The sequence below is a fragment of the Oncorhynchus masou genome, chromosome 3 (genome assembly GCF_036934945.1).
Source record: "Oncorhynchus masou masou isolate Uvic2021 chromosome 3, UVic_Omas_1.1, whole genome shotgun sequence".
NCBI lineage: Eukaryota > Metazoa > Chordata > Actinopteri > Salmoniformes > Salmonidae > Oncorhynchus > Oncorhynchus masou.
In genome coordinates this window covers 11,926,296-11,953,807 of record NC_088214.1, presented here as the reverse complement: position 1 = coordinate 11,953,807, position 27,512 = coordinate 11,926,296, and the positions used below count along the sequence as shown (strand labels likewise).

The 27,512-nt window shown below is 42.3% G+C and overlaps 1 protein-coding gene across 1 annotated transcript; it reads right to left on the bottom strand.

Moving 5' to 3' along the window:
• Positions 1 to 5,441: 5,441 nt before the first annotated feature.
• Positions 5,442 to 13,497, bottom strand: LOC135510302 (acetylcholine receptor subunit gamma-like). The gene is made up of 12 exons (XM_064931119.1): positions 13,432 to 13,497; positions 11,216 to 11,355; positions 11,079 to 11,123; positions 10,830 to 10,954; positions 10,526 to 10,681; positions 9,998 to 10,095; positions 9,355 to 9,555; positions 8,752 to 8,866; positions 7,856 to 7,970; positions 7,067 to 7,340; positions 5,820 to 5,953; positions 5,442 to 5,680 (listed from the first exon to the last, which is right to left on the bottom strand). The coding sequence occupies exons 2-12, from the start codon at positions 11,309 to 11,311 to the stop codon at positions 5,513 to 5,515; spliced, it is 1,527 nt and encodes a 508-aa protein (XP_064787191.1). The 5' UTR covers positions 11,312 to 11,355; positions 13,432 to 13,497; the 3' UTR covers positions 5,442 to 5,512.
• Between the last annotated feature and the right edge of the window lie 14,015 nt (positions 13,498 to 27,512).

Here is a 27,512-nt window from a genome sequence, read left to right as displayed (position 1 = left end):
CCCCCACTGCATTCTGGGTAGCTCTACTGGAGGTCTACTCTTTTTTTTACCAATGTTTCTCCCCAATTTCATGTATTCCAATTTTGTCTCATCGCTGCACCGCTGTACGGACTCGGGAGAGGTGACAGTCGTGAGCCGTGCGTCCTCCAAAACACAACCCAACCAAGCCGCACTGCTTCTTGACACATTAGGGACGATTTCGAGTTTTCATAACAATCGGAAATCTGTATTTTTGGACACCGATTTGGCCGATTTAAAAAAAAAAAATGTACACATTTATTTAACTAGGCAAGTCAGTTAAGAACACATTCTTATTTTCAATGACGGCCTAGGAACTGTGGGTTAACTGCCTCGTTCAGGGGCAGAACGACAGATTTTCACCTTGTCAGCTCGGGGGATTCAATCTTGCAACCTTACAGTTAACTAGTCCAAAGCTCTAACCACCTGCCTCTCGTTGCACTCCACAAGGAGACTGCCTGTTACGTGAATGCAGTAAGCCAAGGTAAGTTGCTAGCTAACATTAAACTTATCTTATAAAAAACAATCAATCATAATCATTAGTTAACAACACATGGTTGATGATATTACTAGTTTATCTTGCGTGTCCTGCGTTGCATATAATCTGACTGAGCATACAAGCATACAAGTATCTGACTGAGCGGTATAATCCTGCAGCAGCAGGATCGTAAGCATTCATTCAAACAGCACTTTTGCGTTTTGCCAGCAGCTCTTCGTTGTGCGTCAAGCATTGCGCTGTTTATCTCATCCCGAGATGAGGCTGGTGTAACCGGGGAAATGGCTAGCTAGTTAGCGGGGTGCGCGCTAATAGCATTTCAAACGTCACTCGCTCTGAGACTTGGAGTGGTTGTTCCCCTTGCTCTGCATGGGTAACGCTGCTTCGAGGGTGGCTGTTGTCGTTGTGTTCCTGGTTCAAGCCCAGGGAGGAGCGAGGAGAGGGACGGAAGCTATACTGTTACACTGGCAATACTAAAGTGCCTATAAGAACATCCAATAGTCAAAGGTTAATGAAATACAAATGGTATAGAGGGAAATAGTCCTATAATTCCTATTATAACTACAACCTAAAACTTCTTACCTGGGAATATTGAAGACTGATGTTAAAAGGAACCACCAGCTTTCATATGTTCTCATGTTCTGAGCAAGGAACTTAAACGTTAGCTTTCTTACATGGCACATATTGCACTTTTACTTTCTTCTCCAACACTTTGTTTTTGCATAATTTAAACCAAATTGGACGATTTCTCATTATATATTTTTGTGGCTAAATTGATTTTATTGATGTATTATATTAAGTTAAAATGAGTGTTCATTCAGTATTGTTGCAATTGTCATTATTACAAATAAATGTAAAAAATTGTCAGATTAATCGGTATCGGCCTTTTTTGGTCCTCCAATAATCTGTATCGGCGTTGAAAAATCATAATCGGTCGACCTCTATTTGAAAGTGACCTCCAAAAATTGTGTGCCAATGAACTCAAGTTTACGAACGATGTCAAATGTGATATAGCAAAGCACCTGAGTGAGTTGGGTGCGCAATTAGGGGATTTAATAGTTTTTACAGTCATTTTCTTAATGGATGTGTGCTTATTAGTAACTGGAATAAGTAGTTTCATAAATGTGTCAAGTGCAGCGTCTGGTTGCTCCTCATTACACACCACAGACCAGCAACTATTCTTTACATCATCAACATATGAATCACTACAAAACGTATTGTTCTTACCTCTTATACATTATATTAGGCCCAGCCTTTGGAACATTGGTTTTCCTAGATATGGCTATTATATTGTGATCGCTGCATCCTATGGATTTGGATACTGCTTTAAAGCAAAGGTATTATCTAAGTGAGTTTCAGAGATAGTCAGAATATGAATGTCATCTGTTACAAGCAAGTTATTGACTTCATGGACCGTGTTTCTTAGGCTACGTATGTTAATATGGGCTCTTTTTAGCACTTTTCTGGGTTGCTTGATTGTTTTTAATGCTTTACTGAGAAGCTTATCGGAGGTAGACTTACTCATGTTATTTACATTGGAGCTGATAGGGCAGGATGAGCTGCATAATGTGGTCTTCCTACTATTGCACACCGCCTCAGTGCTAACAGCGTAACTCTGGTTTATAGGCTCATGATTACTGCTTACAATAGCTGTAGGATAAACAGATGTATTCGGTGCAATTAGGGGTACAGAAATTAAATGTACCCCTAATGGTAATGAAAGGCGCTAATGGTAATGAATGTAGCGGAATCAGTGGAATGGTATTAAATACATCAAACATGGTTTCCGGGTTTTTGATACCATTCCATTCACTCTGTTCCACCCATTATTATGAGCCCTTCACCAGCCTCCACTGCTCTCTGTGTATCCAGGGCTCTCACTCACTCACTCACTCACTCACTCACTCACTCACTCACTCACTCACTCACTCACTCTCTCATCTCTGTGATGCATAGTTAGGTCTGGGAGTTGTGCTGCTGCTCTGCTGACGTGGGCTTGCATTGCTTTGTCTTGCATCAGTTCCTGGACACAGATAAAAGGATTTAGGTCTCCCTCTCCTGAACATTGTGTGTGTGTGCACGCATGGAAAGGCTCGAGGAGCCGATCGACATCTATCCGCTCTCTCTCTCTCCCTCCCTCCCTCAACTCACGGCGGTGGTGATTAGCACATCAGAGGTTGTCGATGGGCCGGGCGCTAATGGGAGCTGACAGGGCTGTAAACAAACATCCGCCATTGAAGAGGCCCGCTCCCGCTTGCTATATGTTTATTTTTGAACCATTCCATTGTAGATTTTGCTTTATGTTTTGGATCATTGTCTTGTTGGAAGACAAATCTCCGTCCCAGTCTAAGGTCTTTTGCAGAAATTTTTCAGTTTTTGATTTGTTAAAAAAGTTTGAAATATCCAATAAATGTCGTTCCACTTCATGATTGTGTCCCACTTGTTGTTGATTCTTCACAAAAAAATACAGTTTTATATCTTTATGTTTGAAGCCTGAAATGTGGCAAAAGGTTGCAAAGTTCAAGGTGGCCGAATACTTTCGCAAGGCACTGTATCCACATAATTTTCCTTGCTCACGATGCCATCTATTTTGTGAAGTGCACCAATCCCTCCAACAGCAAAGCACCCCCACAACATGATGCTGCCACCCCCGTGCTTCACGGTTTGGATGGTGTTCTTCGGCTTGCAAGCCTCCCCCATTTTCCTCCAAACATAAGGATGGTCATTATGGAAAAACAATTATATTTTTGTTTAATTAGACCAGAGGACATTTCGCCAAAAAGTACGCTCTTTGTCCCCATGTGCAGTTGCAAACCGTAGTCTGTCTTTTTTATGGCGGTTTTGGAGCAGTGGCTTCTTCCTTGCTGAGCGGCCTTTCAGGTTATGTCGATATAGGACTCATTTTACTGTGGATATAGATACTTTTGTACCTGTTTCCTCCAGCATCTTCACACGGTCCTTTGCTGTTGCTCTGGGATTGATTTGCACTTTTCGCACCAAAGTACGTTCATCTCTAGGAGACAGAACACATCTCCTTCCTGAGCAGTATGGCGGTTGCGTGGTCCCATGGTGTTTATACTTGCATACTATTGTTTGTGCAGATTAACGTGGTACCTTTGTTTGGAAATTGCTCCCAAGGATGAACCAGACTTGTAGTTGTTCAGTGTAGTTCAGCAGCCATGACAACGGCCATGACATCATTTTTGGGAATTTTCCAAGCTGTTTAAAGGCACAGTCAACTTTGTGTATGTAAACTTCTGACCCACTGGAATTGTGATACAGTGAAGTATACGTGAAATAATCTGTCTGTTAACAATTGTAGGAAAAAGTGTTGGAAAAATTACTTGTGTCATGCACAAAGTAGATGTCCTAACCAACTTGCCAAAACTATAAGACATTTGTGGAGTGGTTGAAAAACGAGGTTTAGTGACTCCAACCTATGTGTATGTAAACTTCCGACTTCAACTGTATATGTTATACCTAAAGGGGTCCTCAAATAGCTAAATGATTCACGGTATGACCATCTTAAAACAATTCCAGCTTTTTAAATGTTGCCATTTGTCAAGCACTTACCCTCTGAGGTCCACTCCCTGGCATCTCATGATTGATGTTAGTGGCTAGCAAGCAAGCAGCTGTGGTTTTCAAACAGGGGGGGACGACTCTGCCTCACACCCATACTACCAAAAGTTGCTATACCTTTACTTTTAATGAAACAAAGTTAATCTTTGAACAAAACAGAAAAAACATGTGTATGATCAACAATCTGGAAAAGAGAACACTGTGTTTGCTGATTAATATCAAAATCACAACAAAATTTAACTATCTTACAAAAAACATGATGGATGATGGTTGCCCAGCATGGTCTCATAGACTAGACGTAACATAGTAAATGTAAATCCGGGACACTCAAATTAATATGATATGTTATGTTCGGTATGTTACATAAGATTGAAAGTAACTTAAGTAGGATGGTTGGTCGGGGTGGATGAGTAGACGTATAATGCGAAGGTCTAGCAAACTAAAGGTTGTGTGTTTGAATCTTATCACATATAACTTTAGCATTTTGTATAATTAGCATCTTTACAACTACTTACTACCTTTTAGCTACTGTGTAACTACTTAGCACGTTAGCTTAACTTTAATCCTAACCTTAACCCTAACCTTAACCCTTAACCCTAACCCCTAGCCAAGCTAACGTTAGCCACCTAGCTAACATTAGCCACCTAGCTAACGTTAACATTTGCCACCTAGCCAACGTTAGTGTTAGCCACCTAGCTAACATTAGCCACCTAGCTAACGTTAACATTTGTCACCTAGCCAACGTTAGCGTTAGCCACCTAGCTAATGTTAGTAACAACAAATTGTAATTCGTAACATATATGTTTTGAAATCCGTCACATATTGTACAAATTGTAATTCGTAACATATTATATAAAATGGATGATGGACATCCACAAATGAATTCATACCTTAAGAAACGTAACATATCATACTAATTGGAGTGTCCCGGATTTACATTTGTTTGGTTACGTCTACCCCTGAGTCTGGGTTGGGTTGCCTTAAAGAAAGTAAACATAACAGTGTGATAAAACTTTAGCATATTACTCAGTGGTAATATCTATGTTCAAAAATACCACCTTCAACCATTTCTCTGAAACACACATATCATACAAGGCATCAGTGCGTATGGTCAAGCATATCCCTTTGTAATTAGTACGGACATCTATAATCCACTGTCAAAATCTTTGTTGTCTCACTGAATGAGCAAACTCATAAACTGCAAAACCTGTGACAGACCCACATGGTTTAGTTTCAGTCTCAGACCACCAATACATACATAATCAAAGATCTCTCAAAGCTTTCTGCAGCCACAATAACCTGTGCTAAAACCCATTCCTTTCTAGGGCCATTTTCAGACCTCTTCCTGGTTTATGGACATTTCTCAACCCAGTAGATTTTCACCAGTGTCATTCCCAGTGGGATCGGTGATGTTATCCCCTAACGGAGGAAGGTACTTCCTGGGATCACCAGGGAAAGGTACGGAGGGGGCTGATTGAAATGCCCCATCAGGAAGATTCCGATGGTGCCCATGAAGAACGACAGCGCCATGGCGATGAAGCACACCCTGTCAATCACCCGGCCAACCAGGAACCACTCCTCATTCTCCTGTTGTGGCATCAGAGGTACAGGTCAGAGGGGAGACTCACTCTAAATGTTGGGAAATCAGTTTCCTTTCAGTAATGTTCTGGCACAAAATGGTAACTGTGCATCACCCAGGTGGGTGAAACACATTTGGGAGACTCACACTCTCAAAGTTGTTTTGTTGCCTGGCACTCTTGGCAATATGTTTGCAGGATTCCACACACTGGCGTACCTCCGGTGAGGCCTGGGCCAGGCTGGTCCCCAGGTCTTGTGCCGTACTCCCCTCAAGACTGTTATCTAGGGTCAAAGGTTAAAACAGAGAATTAACCTATACAAATTTTTGCAAATTTCTCACAGCTAAGATTGAAAATATGGTAACACTTTACATTAAACTGCCCTTATTATTGTGTAATTACACTGTACTTACAGCAGCAAACCTAACCCTAGCTTCATGTCCAGCTGCTGGTTCAACCCTAACCCTAGCTTCATGTCCAGCTGCTGGTTCAACCCTAACCCTAGCTTCATGTCCAGCTGCTGGTTCAACCCTAACCCTAGCTTCATGTCCAGCTGCTGGTTCAACCCTAACCCTAGCTTCATGTCCAGCTGCTGGTTCAAACCTATCCCTAGCTTCATGTCCAGCTGCTGGTTCAACCATATCCCTAGCTTCATGTCCAGCTGCTGGTTCAACCCTAACCCTAGCTTCATGTCCAGCTGCTGGTTCAACCCTAACCCTAGCTTCATGTCCAGCTGCTGGTTCAAACCTATCCCTAGCTTCATGTCCAGCTGCTGGTTCAAACCTATCCCTAGCTTCATGTCCAGCTGCTGGTTCAACCATATCCCTAGCTTCATGTCCATTTGCTGGTTCAAACCTATCCCTAGCTTCATGTCCATTTGCTGGTTCAAACCTATCCCTAGCTTCATGTCCAGCTGCTGGTTCAACCGTAACCCTAGCTTCATGTCCAGCTGCTGGTTCAACCATATCCCTAGCTTCATGTCCAGCTGCTGGTTCAACCATATCCCTAGCTTCATGTCCATTTGCTGGTTCAAACCTATCCCTAGCTTCATGTCCAGCTGCTGGTTCAACCGTAACCCTAGCTTCATGTCCAGCTGCTGGTTCAACCCTAACCCTAGCTTCATGTCCAGCTGCTGGTTCAACCGTAACCCTAGCTTCATGTCCAGCTGCTGGTTCAACCGTAACCCTAGCTTCATGTCCAGCTGCTGGTTCAAACCTATCCCTAGCTTCATGTCCAGCTGCTGGTTCAAACCTATCCCTAGCTTCATGTCCAGCTGCTGGTTCAAACCTAACCCTTATCCTAACCCTTATCCTTATCCTAAGTGGAGGGTAAGTACAGTGTGAACAAAAAATCCCATCAATTCCCATTGTATTATTCTATGCCTAACCCTACTCACAGATCTTCTCCAGTGCAGATTTCATGAGGCCGTCTCTCTCTCTGAGCCTGGAGAACATGAGTTCAGACCGGGCCGTCTTCATGACGTATTCTTCTGCCTTGATGATGAGTCCTAGGGAGCTGCGACGCCGGCAGGGGACTAGGAATATGTTACTCCCACTGTCGGTATTGTGACTGTGACCATTACCGGTTCCATCACTGAGGTCACAGTCCTCAGACGGTGTCCACGGTCGCATCTGCATCCTCAGCAGCCGAGGCAGGATGTTCAGCAGGATCTGAGGTCAACATTGTCAAGGGTCAAAGGTCAACACCAGAGTTGGGGTAGGTAGCCTAGCGGTTAAGCGCATTGGGCCAATAACGAAAGGTTGCTGGTTCGAATCCCCTAGCATAAACTTTTGATGTGCCCTTGAGCAAGGCACATAAACCCAATTGCTCCTGTAAGTGTCTCTGGATAAGAGCGTCTGCTAAATGACCAAAATGTAAATATAGGGCCAATTTGAATGGAAGGTACTCAATTCAGGAAGTCTATATATATACATAGATTACTTGTCCTTAGTTTATTGATAAATCATTCAAATTAGATTTTTTTAAAAATCTATTCATGATTTAGAATTTCAGTTTAATTCCTGAATTGACCCCATGACCCCATCCCTGGTCAACACTACCAGTCCAGTATCAGCCAAACTTATGGCCTAAGAAGCCATCCGGTAATGCAGAGGACCATATAAAACCACATTAGAGGCGTGGGACGCTTCTGACAAACTTGTTGGTCACAGTTTTACAGTCTTACCTTCCTGACTTTATTGTTCATGATGTGTGTATTGGGGGATCTTAGAGACAGGTTCAGCACGATGACACAGTTCATTACTATGATGGTGGTCACGGACATGACAAACATCAGGTACCTATAAAACACACGAAGCCATTAAAGCTAACGGTTACAGAAGTCAGGACTGCAGACAGGCTCTATAGATCTCTGTTACAGACCTCTATATACATGACCTGTTGTTATGTTGGACACCTCCTGACAAAAACATACGTTTTTAAATATTTTGACATTTTTTGCAAAAATAAAGATTTAAGGAAATACAGGCAGGCACCACATTACTACAAGACAAAACAGCTCACTCAATCAAATATGATGGTCTATATAAGCCAGCTTTGATATAATAAAAAACATATTGAAGAGGTAGTGAAATGGGGTCATGTCTTAGTGTGGAGTGGGAAGAATCCAATAATACGCGTTGTATGTGGTACAAATCATATTATTGTGGGAACTTCTCCTCTAAGAGTATGAATTACGCGGTTTGAGAATGTTTGAATACTAAACAACCTGCTTACACATAGTTTGAATTACAATACCAACACTGTAGTAGGTCAAAGCCGTGTGCTGGAAAACCTTGGTAGAGCATGGGTAAAGTACAGTAGGCATTGTGTGAATTTCCTTTCTTTATCAACTTTGATCAATGGCTAATTCTCACTTAAAACATAGTTTATTTTTATTTTTATAGAATAACATATTAGAACTAGAAGGCCGTTTTCCATTGTGAACACATTGAAAATTGTGTGACTTGCTTCCACTCTTTATATGTATTTTTGTGGTAGTTGAAGAAATTAAAAAAATGTACTTAAAGGGAAGCAGTAAAATATAGTCTAAGTAAATGATATTAAAATAAGTGGTCCTACTTTCCGATAAGAGGAACAGTCTGGGAGGTTTCTGGGACCTTGTTGGCTATGAGGATGAGGAAGACAGTCTGGGCCAGGAGAATCATGATGGACACCGTGCACTTCTGACCCCCAGCTGACCAAAACCAAAATCAGATCACAAGCACAGAGAGTCAATCAGTTGATGAAAATCTACATTTACATTGATATTTTACATTTACATTGATATTTTAGTAATTTAGCAGCTCTTATTCGGAGCGACATGCAGTTCATCATACTGTATGTACTGGGTTTCACAAGCATCTATAGGTGTATCAGAAGTGTTACCGGGTAGGTTAGGTGAATGTCTTGAGTGCGGACAGTAAGTATGTGAGTGTGTGTGTGTGTGTGTGTGCGTGTGTGTCTGTGTGTGTGTGTGTGTGTGTGTGTGTGTGTGTGTGTGTGTGTGTGTGTGTGTGTGTGTGTGTGTGTGTGTGTGTGTGTGCGCGTGCGTGCGTGAGTGTGTGCGTGTGTGTGTGTGTGTTTGTGCATGAACGTGTGTGTGAGTGAACGTGGGTGTGCATACGCGTGTAGATGTATATGCGTCTGTGTTTGGGTGTGTGTGTGTGTCCATGCAGTCGTCACCTTTGGCAGGCAGGAAGTAGACGAGCAGGCCCAGGGATGAGATGAGGACACAGGGAACGATGATGTTGATGACGTAGAATAGAGGTTTCCTTTGGATCATCAGGAAGAACACCACTTCCTGGTGCTCTAACTCATCTTTAGTGTAGCGCTGGTTAATCATCTTCTTAGCAGGCCTGTGTTTGATAATCCACTCCCCATTCTCTGACAACAGACGAGAGCTAGAGTTAATATGAATAGTGTCATGGCTCCCATGTATGCTGCTTAGAACATTATTTCCACTGGATGTCAGAATGTGAATTCACCAATTTGTAAGTCGCTCTGGATAAGAGCGTCTGCTAAATGACTTAAATGTAAATGTAAATTATCCAATTCTGTCTAGAATGAGATAACGAGAGAACAAGAGAAGGTTTTAAATCCTCTTCAGTTCCCAGATGATGCAATAACTTTGTATTTGTTTTTAAGAAACAGAACCCAAATTGAATTGAACGTTTATTGACGATTCTATGAACATTTTTTGGTCTTGTTGTAAAATGCTCTCATGTTATCCTCTGTTCCCTAATGTTCCTTGTATTTTTCATACGCTCACAAAAACAAAAAAACATAAATCAATCAAGGTGTTTGCGGCGTAGGGTTACTACAATACCTGTAAAAGCCTCGGGGTCGATCACCACCCACTCCACAGGCTGGTTGTCCTCCTCTGTAAGAACTAGTTCTATCTCGTTAGCGTTGTAGGTCTGGGAACTGAACACGGGGATAGAGGAAACAGTCATCCATAACCGTGAAACTAAAAACACAGAACACACTACACTGTCACACCAATAAGCTGCGTCTCATATTGACTAACTTGATGTTTTTTATATTTGTGGTTCAATTGATTGGTTTCCCAGACCATTTTGCGTATACTTTGGGTTGGATTAAATCCCTATTGTGGAAGATCCATGTTATAGCTCGATCGAAATTTAAAGGCAATGTTCCTGTGTTCGCAGAGACTGCATTCACAGTAAATGCTGCATGGGTCAGCTGAATCGGAAATGAACTTTACATTTTAACAGAGCTTTGCGATGCGGATTGAATCCAGCCTCTACTCAATTCTTTCAGATCTGCTGTACTGAGGTTATATTCAGTTGAGATTCAGTCATTAGTGGGGTGTGTGTGACTGTGACACCCATACCGGAACACCATGGTGCAGTTCTGCCAGTCGAAGGGGAAGTAGTTGACGGTGATGGAGCAGGCGCTGCGATAGATGGCAGGAGGCAGCCAGTACACACAGCCACCAGGAGACACCAGGGCATTACAGTACATGGCTATCTCAAACTTTCCGTCTACACTTTGGAGAGAGAGAGAGAGAGAAAGGAGGGAGGTTATGTATGGGATCACATGTTTTGTCCTAACATGGATACCATTATCATGAATCTGCAGTGTTCCCTTGGCCAGCACGTTAAGTGATGATTTTACGTCATGCTTTCTAGACTCACTTGTTCTCCAGGATGATGTCAGGCAGCCAGATGCTCTTGGATGGGATCCTCATCTGGGAGGTGAGGTTTCCGTACAGGATAGACCTGGGAGATTGGTCCCACCTCAGCCTGTAGTCACACCATTTCTGACAATGGAAAAAGCAGATAACAAATAGAATATGAAAGGAAACAAAGACAAAGAGTCGAGTGACATGGTGTGGTACTAAGCCACTGTGTGAGTGTTTAACCTGAGTCAACAAGGGATTTTACCATTTCAATCCAGACGCTGGTTGTAAGGGCTTCTTCCTTTTCATTCTAGGGATGGAAAGCAAGATGATCACACACAGACACACACACACACACACACACACACACACACACACACACACACACACACACACACTGACCAGGGAAATAAGGTTGGTGAGGGTCATCTTGACGGTGACCTGTGTGATGTCACCACTCTTCTCCATGGGCCGGATGTTCTTGTTGTAGCCTCTCATCAGGTCCTTGAACAGCTCCCCCTCCAGGTTCACCCCTGCTACTGCTGAGATACCATCAGAGACAAAATGATTGAGTGAGATAGAGAGAGACACATGGTGAGATACAATGAGAGACACCAAGTGGGTTACAGTGAGAGAGACACATAGTGAGATAGAGGGAGATAAGGTGAGATAGATGGAGATAGAAGGAGATAGAGTGAGTTGTTAATACTTCAATAGGGGAACACACAAGTTGGATGTCAGCTAAAACTACATGATATATACAAAAACATGTGGACACCCCTTCAAATGAGTGGATTCGGCTTTTTCAGCCACACCCGTTGATGACAGGTGTATAAAATGAAGCACACAGCCATGCAATCTCCATAGACAAACATTGGAAGTAGAATGGCCTTACTGAAGAGCTCAGTGGCTTTCAATGTGGCACCGTCATATGATGCCACCTTTCCAACAAGTCAGTTCGTCAAATTTCTGCCCTGCTAGAGCTTCCCCGGTCAACTGTAAGTGTTGTTATTGTGAAGTGAACATGTCTAGGAGCACCAACGGCTCATCCGCAAAGTGGTAGGCCCCTCAAGCCCACAGTACGGGACAGTCGAGTGCGTAGCATGTAAAAATCACCTGTCCTCAGTTGCAAGACTCACTACCGAGTTTCAAACTGCCTCTGGAAGCAACATCAGCACAAGAAGTGTTAGTCGGGAGCTTCATTATATGGGTTTCCATGGCCAAGCGATGCCAAGCGTCGGCTGGTGTAAAGCTCGACGCCATTGGAGAAGAGGAAACGTGTTCTCTGGAGTGATGAATCCCACTTCATCATCTTGCAGCAAATTTCCTGCAGCAAATTATTCTTTCAATGTTATATGCAAAAAAGCTAAAATATGTATTTTATTCCAGCTTCAAAGACATAAAAAACAAACATTGTCAAGATATGCCAGGATATGCATATAATTGGTACCATTGGAAAGAAAACACTTTGAAGTTTGTAGAAATGTTAAAATAATGTAGGAGAATATAACACAATAGATATGGTAGGAGAAAATCCAAAGAAAAAACAATCAAAATTAGAATGTTTTGAGAGACCGTGCTCCTACAATGGAAAGTATAGGGGCATACTGAATTCTAGCTCCCAGGATGCAACTCCTATGGTTTCCACAGGGGGTCAGCAGTCTATGTTCAAGGTTTCAGGCTTGTAACTTCCAAAACGAATAAGAAATATCAGTTTCAGTACAGTCTTGGACATTTGTGTTTGGGCACGCCATGAAGATAAGACGCACCTGCTAAAATCGCTTTCCTATTGTACATACTTCTTATAGTTTGATGACATTTTAGAGTATCTGATGAGTAAATAGAAATGTATTTTGACTTGTTGAAACAAAGTTTAGGGGTAGATTTTTGGATGTTGAACAATTGGATTACTCAAATCGATGGCGCCAACGAAACATACTTTTTTTAATCTAACAAAACAACACTGCATGTTATAGCTGGAACCCTTTGGATGACAAATCAGAGGAAGATATTCCAAAAGTACGTGAATATTTTATCTCTATTTCTGAATTTATGAAACCTGTGCCGGTGGAAAAATATTTTAATGTGGCGCGCCGTCCTCAAACAATCACATGGCTTTCGCTGTAATAGGTACTGCAAATCGGACGGTACTGTTAGATTAACAATAATTTAAGCTTTCAACCGATATAAGACACTTGTGTGTACCTAAATGTTTAATATCCATAATTTTGATGATAATTTATTTCAATTGCGCACCCTCCAGTTTCACCCGGAAGTTGTTCCGCTAGCGGGAGGCCTCGGCTTAAGAAGGTTTTAATAAAAGACAGCTTCCCTAAGGGCCTTTTTTTTGAACATACAAAAATAGCTAAACTATTTTTAATAGTTTATTCTGTTCTCCAGTGACACTTTTAAATCATGCAAAACGTTTGTGCCATTTTGAAGTGCATGTATAAAGCTTTAAACTCATGGTCATAATGCTTCTGCCAACCGCTCTGAAATCCTGTATAAGCTACACAACCCATACCCTGACATTCCACCATATACCAATAAAATACCAATTGAAATACCTCTAGAAACCAGCCATGCTTATACAGTAAAGTGGAAGCCAGCATTCTTACCAGTAGTGAAGATGAAGAGAAATATCCATAGACCGAGTGGTAGAAAGTGCTGAGATCCTGCCGACATCTCTGGGACTGAGATTATTGTTTCACACCGACACTACTCTTTAGGTTTGGCTGCCACCTGGACAAGGGGTGAGGGGTGGGGTGTGTGTGTGTGTGTGTGTGTGTGTGTGTGCGTGTGCGTGTGTGAGGTGGTCAGGGTTGTGTCAGTTTCAGGGGAGGGTTTACTGTCTTATAGCCCTAAAAGTATTTCTGGAGCGCTACACTCCTACTGTCCAACCCAGGACTGCATTGTCAGCTGTCACAACGCACGCATGCACGCACAAAAACACAGACACACACGCACGCACACACGCCTATACACATACACACACACACACACACAGACACACACACACACGGCACTGGAATGTGTAGTGACCCTTTTACATGCTCCTTACCCATTATTTAATGTTGTGTTTTTTTACACTGATCGTAACTTTTTTTGTACATAATGTTATCGCCATGGTTTCCCATGACCGAAAAGAACAGCGATCACTAACCTCGATTTGTATGAAGATTACCACTTCAAAGATTCGGAGGCGCAGGATGTACTGCTCACCCCGGACCAGGCCCTCATCCCCGAAACTCGGAAGAGAAAGATACAGCGATATAGAGATCAAAGTGGGGGCACACTGATGGAACTACTATTTAGAGATCAAAGTGGGGGCACCCTGATGGAACTACTATATAGAGATCAAAGTGGGGGCACCCTGATGGAACTACTATATAGAGATCAAAGTGGGGGCACCCTGATGGAACTACTATATAGAGATCAAAGTGGGGGCACCCTGATGAAACTACAATATAGAGGTCAACGTGGGGGCACCCTGATGAAACTACAATATAGAGGTCAACGTGGGGGCACCCTGATGAAACTACAATATAGAGGTCAACGTGGGGGCACCCTGATGGAACTACTATATAGAGATCAAAGTCGGGGCACCCTGATGGAACTACTATATAGAGATCAAAGTGGGGGGCACCCTGATGGAACTACTATAGAGATCAAAGTGATGATGGAACTACTATATAGAGGGGGGGCACCCTGATGGAACTACTATATAGAGATCAAAGTGGGGGCACCCTGATGGAACTACTATATAGAGATCAAAGTGGGGGCACCCTGATGGAACTACTATATAGAGGAGACCGACAGCAGCTAGCCCTCATAACGTGTCAGTAACTACTGTAGCCATCATGAAATGACAGCAGCTAGCCATCATGTGGCGACAGCAACTAGCCGTCATGAGGCGACCGACAGCAGCTAGCCATCATGAGGTGTCAGCAACTACTGTAGCCGTCATGAGATGACAGCAGCTAGCCATGAGGCGACAGCAACTAGCAGTCATGAGGCGACAGCAGCTATCCGTCATGAGGCGTCCGACAGCAGCTATCCGTCATGAAGTGACAGCAACTAGCCGTCATGAGGAGACAGCAACTAGCCGTCATGAGGCGACCGACAGCAGCTTGCCGTCATGAGGTGACAGCAACTACTGTAGCCGTCATGAGATGACAGCAACTAGCCGTCATGAGGCGACAGCAGCTAGCCATCATGAGACGACAGCAACTAGCCATCATGAAGCGACAGCAACTAGCCATCATGATGCTACTGCAACTAGCCGTCATGAGGCGACCGACAGCAGCTAGCCGTCATGAGGTGACAGCAACTACTGTAGCCGTCATGAGGCGACAGCAGCTAGCCATCATGAGGTGACAGCAAGTAGCCGTCATGAGACGACCGACAGCAGCTAGCCGTCATGAGATGACAGCAGCTAGCCATGAGGCGACAAAACTAGCCGTCATGAGGCGACAGCAGCTAGCCGTCATGAGGTGACAGCAACTAGCGGTCATGAGGCGACAGCAACTAGCCGTCATGAGGCGACCGACAGCAGCTAGCCGTCATGAGGTGACGGCAACTACTGTAGCCGTCATGAGATTACAGCAACGAGCAGTCATGAGGCGTCAGCAGCTAGCCATCATGAGGCGACAGCAAGTAGCCGTCATGAGGCGACAGCAACTAGCCGTCATGAGGCGACCGACAGCAGCTAGCTGTCATGAGGCGACAGCTGCTTGCCATCATGAGGAGACAGCAACTCGCACCCTGATGGAAAAATCCCTCTAATATTGCTCCTGTAATTCACAGCCAGGCTCAGTTTACAGAGTCCCTCGGGAGATTGTTTGTGTATGGGACATATTTGGAATGATTTAGTGATAATAGCTTTGCTTACTGGCATGGAGAGCATTTGCTGTGGTGTCTGTGATGTGTGTCTGTCAGTCTGTTGGCCAGACAAAACATTTTCGCCATTGTCCTATATGTGTATTTACCACTTCTTAGAATATATTATTGCAGTTTTGCTTGAATATTAGCATTGATTTCCAGATTTCAAGACTGATATGGGATCAGCAAGAAAAATCATTATTCTACTGGTTTATAGCACATAACACTCATAATATCATATAGTACAGCGGTCCTCAAACTCAGTCCTGGGGACCACAAACATGTATTTATTTGCCCTAGCACTACACAGTTGATTCCAACAATCAACTCATCATCAAGCTTTGATTATGTAAATCAGCTGTATAGAGCAAGGGTGAAAAACTAAATGTGCCCTGGAGTTTGGAGAACGCTGACATAATATAATAACAATATGACAGACTTCTTAACGTCTGATGTAAGCTTAACAACTACTGACTTTACACTGTCATCATGTGATTATTCAATTTAAGAGATCCCACTGTCGAAAGTTTCAGCTCAGATCCAAACCTTGAGGCCAAAGCCCTCTAATGCCATATGAAAGAAACTGTAGGCTAGCTAGGCTGGGTGGATAACTTGCTGTTGTGGAACAGATGTATAGGCTTACAGTATGTTTATACAGTTGTTGCCCTGTTGCCTATTTATTCTCCCTTCTCCCGAGTCCCAACCTGACTAGCTCTTTTTAGGAGCCCCATACTTCTCATGCTTTCCCTCTGGGGCAGTGATGGGCATAGGATCTGTAGCGTGTGCAGGCTTTTTCCCTCAGCCCAGCTTAGGAATAGATCTGATTCAATAATTATGGTCTTCATAATAGATGACGAGTTGAATCTTGAATGGCTCAACTTCCATTTTGAGCCCTGAGTCAACTTCTTCACAAAGCTAGTCTGAGACAGACATTCCCTTCTTTTCCCCAACTCTGACCACCATCATCACCCAAATAACTTTCCTATCAGGGTGAGATCTGATCTGTGAACTGTAGGTCTGTCAACACAGCTGCAGTTGTTTCTGGTAGATCAAGCCAATTGTTTGTTGATAGTGTGTATACAAACCATCCAAATCATGTCAGACCTGAAAGACAATCCCATATCTGTGACAAGGGTCTGGGAATAGGGATAAGGGCTATGGAGATGAGGGGGGGTTGATGGTTCCCTTCCCCTATCATTCCTCCAGCCTGGATCACAGCAGCTGCTGTGTTGACAGGAAAGCTAATGTTAAAGAGTCAACATTATGCTTATTCTGGTCCACTGTAGACGATAGACAAAACAAATGAGACCTTGATTCAACCTCTTATTTGAGGTTGAATTAACCTCTTGAAACTCTAGGGGCGCTATATCATTTTTGGATAAAAAGACGTTCCCGTTTTAAGCGCAATATTTTGTCACAAAAAGATGCGCGACTATGCATATATTTGGTATCTTTGGAAAGAAAACACTCTGACGTTTCCAGAACTGCAAAGATATTTTCTGTGCGTGCCCTAGAACGTGAGCTACAGGCAAAACCCAGATGAAACGGCATCCAGGAAATGAGCAGGATTTTTGAGGCTCCGTTTTCCATTGTCTCCTTATATGGCTGTGAATGCGAGAGGTGTGAGTCTGCCCTTTCTGTCGTTTCCCCAAGGTGTCTGCAGCATTGTGACGTATTTGTAGGCATATCATTGGAAGATTGACCATAAGAGACCACATTTACCAGGTGTCCGCCCGGTGTCCTGCGCCGAAATTGGTGCGCAAAACTCAGCTGCAAGTATTTTTCCATGGAATTCAGAGAAGAAAGCAGGCTTCCACGAACAATATATCAATGAAGAGATATGTGAAAAAACACCTTGAGGATTGATTCCAAACAACGTTTGCCATGTATCGGTCGATATTATGGAGTTAATTCGGAAAAAGTTTGACGTTGTTGGTGACTGAATTTTCGGTTCGTTTCGGTAGCCAAATGTGATGTACAAAACGGAGCGATTTCTCCTACACAAAGATGCTTTCAGGAAAAACTGAACATTTACTATGTAACTGAGTCTCCTCATTGAAAACATCCGAAGCTCTTCAAAGGTAAATGATTTTATTTATTTGGTTATCTGGCTTTTGTGAAAATGTTGCATGCTAAATGCTACTCAAAATGCTAAGCTAGCTTAGCATACTCTTACACAAATTAGTGAATTGCTATGGTTCATAAGCATATTTTGAAAATCTGAGATGACAGTGTTGTTAAGAAAAGGCTAAGCTTGAGAGTAGGCGCATTATTTTCATTTTATTTGCGATTTTCAGAAATCGTTAACGTTGCGTTATGCTAATGAGCCTGAGGCTTTATTCACGATCCCGGATCCGGGATGGGGAGTTTCAAGAGGTTTTAAGAAGGACCATGATTGATTAATTGATAGATTTTTTTTAAATAATTTATAAATGAATGAGATCAGAGTTGAAACGAGGACAAGCGTTCACTGCTGTGCACTTCACATTACCTTACAGCATACTGTATCACCACTTCACATTACCTTACAGCATACTGTATCACCACTTCACATTACCTTACAGCATACTGTATCACCACTTCACATTACCTTATAGCATACTGTATCACCACTTTACATTACCTTACAGCATACTGTATCACCACTTTACATTACCTTACAGCATACTGTATCACCACTTCACATTACCTTACAGCATACTGTATCACCACTTCACATTACCTTACAGCATACTGTATCACCACTTCACATTACCTTACAGCATACTGTATCACCACTTCACATTACCTTACAGCATACTGTATCACCACTTCACATTACCTTACAGCATACTGTATCACCACTTTTCACCACATTACCTTACAGCATACTGTTTCACCACTTCACATTACCTTACAGCATACTGTTTCACCACTTCACATTACCTTACAGCATACTGTATCACCACTTCACATTACCTTACAGCATACTGTATCACCACTTCACATTACCTTACAGCATACTGTATCACCACTTCACATTACCTTACAGCATACTGTATCACCACTTCACATTACCTTACAGCATACTGTATCACCACTTCACATTACCTTACAGCATACTGTATCACCACTTCACATTACCTTACAGCATACTGTATCACCACTTCACATTACCTTACAGCATACTGTATCACCACTTCACATTACCTTACAGCATACTGTATCACCACTTCACATTACCTTACAGCATACTGTATCACCACTTCACATTACCTTACAGCATACTGTATCACCACTTCACATTACCTTACAGCATACTGTATCACCACTTCACATTACCTTACAGCATACTGTATCACCACTTCACATTACCTTACAGCATACTGTATCACCACTTCACATTACCTTACAGCATACTGTATCACCACTTCACATTACCTTACAGCATACTGTATCACCACTTTACATTACCTTACAGCATACTGTATCACCACTTCACATTACCTTACAGCATACTGTATCACCACTTCACATTACCTTACAGCATACTGTATCACCACTTCACATTACCTTACAGCATACTGTATCACCACTTTACATTACCTTACAGCATACTGTATCACCACTTCACATTACCTTACAGCATACTGTATCACCACTTCACATTACCACCACTTACAGCATACTGTATCACCACTTCACATTACCTTACAGCATACTGTATCACCACTTCACATTACCTTACAGCATACTGTATCACCACTTCACATTACCTTACAGCATACTGTATCACCACTTCACATTACCTTACAGCATACTGTATCACCACTTCACATTACCTTACAGCATACTGTATCACCACTTCACATTACCTTGCAGCATACTGTATCACCACTTCACATTACCTTACAGCATACTGTATCACCACTTCACATTACCTTACAGCATACTGTTTCACCACTTCACATTACCCTTACAGCATACTGTATCACCACTTCACATTACCTTACAGCATACTGTATCACCACTTTTACATTATCACCACTTCACATTACAGCATACTGTATCACCACTTCACATTACCTTGCAGCATACTGTATCACCACTTCACATTACCTTACAGCATACTGTATCACCACTTCACATTACCTTACAGCATACTGTATCACCACTTCACATTACCTTACAGCATACTGTATCACCACTTTACATTACCTTACAGCATACTGTTTCACCACTTCACATTACCTTACAGCATACTGTATCACCACCACTTCACATTATCACTTACAGCATACTGTATCACCAAGCACAGAAGATGGGATAATCATTTTACTGAGATGTTTTACAAAAATACAAAGCATGTCTCTCTATACAAATAAATATAGCAAAACGAAGATACCAACGTACAGCATGTACAATCAATGCTTTAGGACTGTTTTCAAAAGACAGAAATTTTTGAATAACTTATTTTTTTTATACTGGCTCATAGAATGGGCTGCGTCTCACTGCATTATGCCAGCCATGGAGAACAACAAGCTATCTCCGTGCACGGTTGCAAGGCATACATTCAAGGCTGTGTGTACAGATAGAGGTCAGAGGTCAGGCTCTCCAGTGGGCTGAAATGATGTCATATTGTAATGTCCCACTCCTGGCTGTGTTCTTCAGAGAGTACAAGCAGAGTTGCTTTGAGAGAATCACAGGTGATATACTGACACAGATATGGCAGCTCTATGTGTGTGTGTATTATGTTTAGGTCTCCTAGAATGCCCACCGCCTGCCCTCTCTCCTCCCATCTGAATGAGTAGTCTCCAGTCTCCTGGTCACTTCTGGGTTCATTTCCCCAGCAGATAATGTCTATGGTCTCTGCCGTCACAAGCTGACACCAGACCACTTCTACACTGAGTCTTTGCCGTGTGTTTGTTCTGTTGTTGATAGTGTTTACGTTTTGAGAGCGCCCAGCGCCAGAGCGATGATGCGTGGCATGCTACGGTAGAAGGACCCGTTCTCCAAACCCACCAGGCTGTAAAAGGTCAGAGGTTGACCCCCCACCACCGCATTAACCCATGCCTCGTACACGTTCTTAGAGCTCAGGTCTACTAGCACCTGAGAGGAGAGGAGAGGAGAGGAGAGGAGAGAGAATGGAATGAAGCAGTTATACAGTGACACATCAATTGAAGGAAGAACAAGTGATAAGGTCTGAGTGTTTTGAGTTTACTTGTCTTTGACATTATATACCAGGGTTTGGCTCAATTTAGAAGTTTGGAATTGGCTCGCATTCAACTCAGGAGTTGAAATTATACATTTGTTAATTGAATTGGATACCCCACAGTATGTACAATTAGAATTTGAGTTTGAGTGACATTAAATATGATTTAATTCAGTACATTTCAAATCAATTCCACTCAGTCATAGAACATGAGTGTTTCATTGAATCTGAGAGGTCACACTTCCAAATACCAAAGAATCACTTTTCTCTGGAAACAATGTTCACATATTCTTTTAACCTTAGTGTATAGAATAGTCACTTATATTTCCACTAACGATTTCATTGTTTGGCTTCTTTTTGAAGGCCTCAGGGTCAACTTGAGGGTTAAACTAATGCATTCTAGGAAATGTAGCATTTTCCCTATATTTAGTGATTCATGAAATATAATAATATTTGCATCCATGTTTTGTTTTGATCATTAATTTTAAGAGAGTTTGTCCTGAAAATCAATTGTTTCAACAATATAGTATATGCACGTACAGTTGATCACATTCACTTAGTCAGAAGATCACATTCACTTAGGTTGGAGTCATTAAAACTCGTTTTTCAACCACTCCACAAATTTCTTGTTTTCAACCTATAGCTCTGGCAAGTCAGGTAGGACATCTACTTTGTGCATGACGCAAGTAATTTTTCCAACAATTGTTTACAGACAGATTATTTCACTTATAATTCACTGTATCACAATTCCAGTGGGTCAGAAGTTTACATACACTAAGTTGACTGTGCCTTTAAACAGCTTGGAAAATTCCAGAAAATTATGTCACGGCTTTAGAAGCTTCTGATACGCTAATTGACATAATTTGAGTGAATTGGAAGTGTACGTGTGGATGTATTTCAAGGCCTACCTTCAAACTCAGTGCCTTTTTGCTTGAACTTCAAGGGAAAATCAAAAGAAATCAGCCAAGAACTCAGAAAAAAATTGTAGACCTCCACAAGTCTGGTTCAATCTCTACATAATATGTCCCTTGTAAATAGACCCCGTAAATACTGAAGTGTAACTCACTTCCTGGAAGTTCATGTGGAGGTTCTTGGTGGGGATGCCCAGGACCCACTTGTACGTGTCTCTGATTCCAATCACATGCTGGGTAGGCTCTGCTACTCCTGGACAAGCTGTCAAACATGCACATCCAACCTGTTATTATGCTGCTAATATCCAGTTCTACTGATGCTAACACACACGCATACATAGATTCTATGAATGGGGCTAGGAGTTTAAGACCTGGGGCTACAGAGACCTGGAGCTATAGGAGACCTGGGGCTATAGGAGACCTAGCCAGGAAAAACTCCAAGCCTTATGTTTAGTCTCTCTCTATCTAGGGACCAGAGTTGGTCCTAGTCATGTCACATGATCAGGAACAACTCAAGGCTAATAATGTGACATTGTTGATTAGAGGCTGTTCCATCTCACAATAACAAGACACATACAGTACAGAGACATACGATATATTATGACATTATATCACAGAGACATACAGTGCCTTCGGAAAGTATTCAGACCCCTTGACTTTTTCCACATTTTGTTACGCTACAGCCTTATACTAAAATTAATTTAGCCCCTTCATCAATCTACACACAATACCCCTTTTTACTTATTTATAAAAATAAATATTTAAAAAATACCCTTTACTCAGTACTTTGTTGAAGCACCTTTGGCAGCGATTACAGCCTCAAGTCTTCTTGGGTATGACGCTACAAGCTTGGCACACCTTGGCCAAACACGACTCCATCATTAAGTTTGCTGACGACACAACAGTGTTAGGCCTGATCACCGACAATGATGAGACAGCCTATAGGTAAGAGGTCAGAGACCTGGCAATGTCGTGCCAGAGCAACAACCTCTCCCTCAATGTGAGCAAGACGAAGAAGCTGATCGTGGACTACAAGAAAAGGTGGGCCAAACAGGTCCCCATTAACATCGACGGGGCTGTAGTGGAGCGGGTCGAGAGTTTCAAGTTCCTTGGTGTCCACATTACCAATGATATATTATGGTCCAAACACACAAAGAAAGTCGTTAAGAGGGCACGACAAAACCTTTTCCTACTCAGGAGACTGAAAAGATTTGGCATTGGTCCCCAGATCCTCAAAAAGTTCTACAGCTGCACCATCGAGAGCATCCTGACCGGTTGCATCACCGCCTGATATGGCACCATAAGGCACTACAGAGGGTAGTGCGTACGGCCCAGTACATCACTGGGGCCAAGCTTCCTGCCATCCAGGATGGAAGCTTCCTGCCATCCCCCCTCCATTTGTTTTGTACACTGCTGCTACTCGCTATTAAATATCTATGCATAGTCACTTCACCCCTACCTACATGTACAAATGACCTCAGCTAACCTGTACACTGACTTGGTACCGGTACCCCCTGTATATAGCCTTGTTATTGTGTTACTTTTTTATTACTTTTTACCTTAGTTTATTTGGTAAATATTTTCGTAACTCTTCTTGAATTCCACTGTTGGTTGAGGGCTTGTCATTTCACGGTAAGGACTACACTTGTTGTATTTGGCGCATGTGACAAAGTTTGATTTGACACCTGTATTTGGGGAGTTTCTCCCATTCTTCTCTGCAGATCCTATAAAGCTCTGTCAGGTTGGAAGGGGAGCGTTGCACAGGAATTTTCAGGTCTCTCCAGAGATGTTAGATTGGGTTGAAGTCCGGGCTCTGGCTGGGCCACTCAAGGACATTCAGAGACTCGTCCTGAAGCCACTCCTGCATTGTCTTGGCTGTGTGCTTAGGGTCATTGTCCTCTTGGAGGGTAAACCTCTGCCCCAGTCTGAGGTCCTGAGCGCTCTGGAGCAGGTTTTCATCAAGGATCTCACCTCCCTGAACAAGGCCTTTCTCCACTGATTGCTCAGTTTGGCCGGGCGGCCAGCTTTAGGAAGAGTCTTGATGGTTTCAAACTTCTTCCATTTAAGAATGATGGGGGGGCACTGTGTTCTTGGGGACCTTCAATGCTACAGAAATATCTTGGTACAATTCTCCAGATCTGTGCCTCGACACAATCCTGTCTCGGAACTCTACGGACAGCTCATGGCTTGGTTGTTTCTACCTCATGGCTTGGTTGTTGCTCTGACATGCACTGTTGGACCTTCCATAGACAGGTGTGTGCCTTTCCAAATAATGTCCAATCAATTAACTGTACCGCAGGTGGACTCCAGTCAAGTTATAGAAACATCACAAGTATGATCGATGGAAACAGGATGCACCTGAGCTTAATATCGAGTCTCAAAGCAAAGGGTTTAATTACTTATGTAAATAAAGTATCAGTTTTTTTATTTTTAATATATTTGTAAAAATGTCTAAAACCTGTTTTTCGCTTTGTCATTATGGGGTATTACAGTGGCTTGCAAAAGTATTCACCCCCCTTGGCATTTTTCCTATTTTGTTGCCTTACAACCTGGAATTAAAATAGATTTTAAGAGCTCTTTGGCCTTCATGGTGCTGCTTGCTTGGTGGTGCCCCTTGCTTAGTAGTGTTGCAGACTTTGGGGCCTTTCAGGACAAGTGTATATATACTCAGATCAAGTGACGCTTAGATTGCACACAGCTGGACTTTATTAAACTAATTATGTGACTTCTGAAGGTAGTTGGTTGCATCAGATCTTATTTAGGGGCTTCATAGCAAAGGAGGTGAATACATATGCAAAGGGAGTGAATAGATATGCAAAGGGAGTGAATACATATGCAAAGGGGGTGAATACATATGCAAAGGGGGTGAATACATATGCAAAGGGAGTGAATACATATGCAAAGGGTGTGAATACATATACAAAGGGAGTGAATACATATGCAAAGGAGTGAATACATATGCAAAGGAGGTGAATACATATGCAAAGGGGGTGAATACATATGCAAAGGAGTAAATACATATGTGAATACATATGCAAAGGGGTGAATACATATGCAAAGGAGGTGAATACATATGCAAAGGAGGTGAATACATATGCAAAGGAGGTGACTACATATGCAAAGGGTGTGAATACATATGCAAAGGGGGTGACTACATATGCCAAGGAGGGAATATATATGCATGGGGGGGTGAACACATATGCAAAGGAGGGAATACATATGAAAAGGGAGGGAATACATATGCAAAGGAGGGAATACATATGCAAAGGTGGTGAATACATATGCAAAGAGGGAATACATATGCAAAGGGAGGGAATACATATGCAAAGGAGGGAATACATATGTAAAGGGAGGGAATACATATGCAAAGGAGGGAATACATATGCAAAGGAGGTGAATACATATGCAAAGGAGGGAATACATATGCAAAGGGGGGGAATACATATGCAAAGGAGGTGAATACATATGCATATATTTTTAAACAAGTAATTTTTTTCATTTCACTTCACCAATTTGGATTATTTTGTGTCCATTACAATGAAATCCAAATAAAAATCTATTTAAATGAGAGGTTGTAATGCAACAAAATAGGAAAAATACCAAGGGGGATGAACACTTTTTCAAGGCACTGTGTGTGTAGATTAATGAGGGAAAAAAATATTTAACCCTCTTGCTGTGTTCTCGTCGAATTGGACCGATTTACAAGTTCCCTCTCTGAAAAATGTAGTTAATTTAATCTGCTTGTCATAAGGTTCCATGTATTTGTCCACACAGGTCATCTGAACACACAAAATGCATTTTGATGATTTTCATTACATTTTGGGTCTTTTATTTAACTTTTGTACATCTGTGGTGTTCCTGGTCAAAAATGACCGGTCATTAGAAATGAATGGTTGAGAATACAATTAGTGTATAAAATGTAGTTATGGCACATGCCCATTCATCAGATGGACACACTTCCTCTCCCAGACCCCACATGCATGTGTGTTTGAGAACACCTCACTCCCCTTCTTGGCTTCCATGGTAACCCCTACAGGAACCTTTTCCCAATAGAATCTTTCCCCCATGGGAAGCACACATTTTGGCATTCTCACAAACAATCGCAACATTGTTTCAATAATATATAGAACTTTTTTCGCAGCTCTGGTATATAAAGCTTTTTTGAGGCCTTGCTCACAATTCATTCTGTGGCAGCACAATGACCAAATTATATACTGTATGTGAGGATCTTGATAATATCTTTGATCGTGACTCTGGTGAGGAGAGAGTCATTATTAAACTATGACACAAAGTAGTCTGTGATAAGTAGCACAATAAATTTAATCTGAGAATTTGTTATAGTCAAAATAATCCATACATTATGCTTTTTTTACTCAAAAACTAGTTGTATGAGCTCAGATCAATGAGGCCTACAGGCCATAAATAGCAAATAGAAGTTTAAAACTTGTAATGTTCACAATAACTTAAGTTGATAAAAATATTTAATACAACATTAGGTGATAAGATATGTATGATTATGGATTTATAATCATCTATAATTTGGCGGTCATTTTGGACCAGGAACACAGAATTAATTCAAATGAAAAAAACACAACAGGAGGGTTAATCAATTTTAGAATAAGGCTGTAACGTAACAAAATGTAACTTTCCGAATGCACTGTATAGACCTAACTGTGATACGTACCGTTAACCCTAGGTATCTGCCTCTTGTGGAGACGCCTCCTGTATAGACCTAACTGTGATACGTACCGTTAACCCTATAGGTATCTGCCTCTTGTGGAGACGCCTCCTGTATAGACCTAACTGTGATACGTACCGTTAACCCTAGGTATCTGCCTCTTGTGGAGACGCCTCCTGTATAGACCTAACTGTGATACGTTAATCAATTAACCCTAGGTATCTGCCTCTTGTGGAGACGCCTCCTGTATAGACCTAACTGTGATACGTACCGTTAACCCCAGGTATCTGCCTCTTGTGGAGACGCCTCCTGTATAGACCTAACTGTGATACGTACCGTTAACCCTAGGTATCTGCCTCTTGTGGAGACGCCTCCTGTATAGACCTAACTGTGATACGTACCGTTAACCCTAGGTATCTGCCTCTTGTGGAGACGCTCCTGTATAGACCTAACTGTGATACGTACCGTTAACCCCAGGTATCTGCCTCTTGTGGAGACGCCTCCTGTATAGACCTAACTGTGATACGTACCGTTAACCCTAGGTATCTGCCTCTTGTGGAGACGCCTCCTGTATAGACCTAACTGTGATACGTACCGTTAACCCTAGGTATCTGCCTCTTGTGGAGACGCCTCCTGTATAGACCTAACTGTGATACGTACCGTTAACCCTAGTTATCTGCCTCTTGTGGAGACGCCTCCTGTATAGACCTAACTGTGATACGTACCGTTAACCCTAGGTATCTGCCTCTTGTGGAGACGCCTCCTGTATAGACCTAACTGTGATACGTACCGTTAACCCTAGGTATCTGCCTCTTGTGGAGACGCCTCCTGTATAGACCTAACTGTGATACGTACCGTTAACCCTAGGTATCTACCTCTTGTGGAGACACCTCCTGTATAGACCTAACTGTGATACGTACCGTTAACCCTAGGTATCTGCCTCTTGTGGAGATGCCTCCTGTATAGACCTAACTGTGATACGTACCGTTAACCCTAGGTCTCTGCCTCTTGTGGAGACACCTCCTGTATAGACCTAAC

Bases quoted from the DNA above. Each gene is read 5' to 3' on its own strand.
- LOC135510302 (XM_064931119.1), bottom strand. From the start codon at position 11,311: ATGAGAGGCTACAACAAGAACATCCGGCCCATGGAGAAGAGTGGTGAC. The intron at 10,096-10,525 runs GTATGGGTGTCA...CCCCGTGTTCAG, and splicing joins AACTGCACCATGGTGTTCCG to TTCCCAGACCTACAACGCTA. The intron at 8,867-9,354 runs GTGACGACTGCA...GGTTTTGGTCAG, and splicing joins CTACTTCCTGCCTGCCAAAG to CTGGGGGTCAGAAGTGCACG.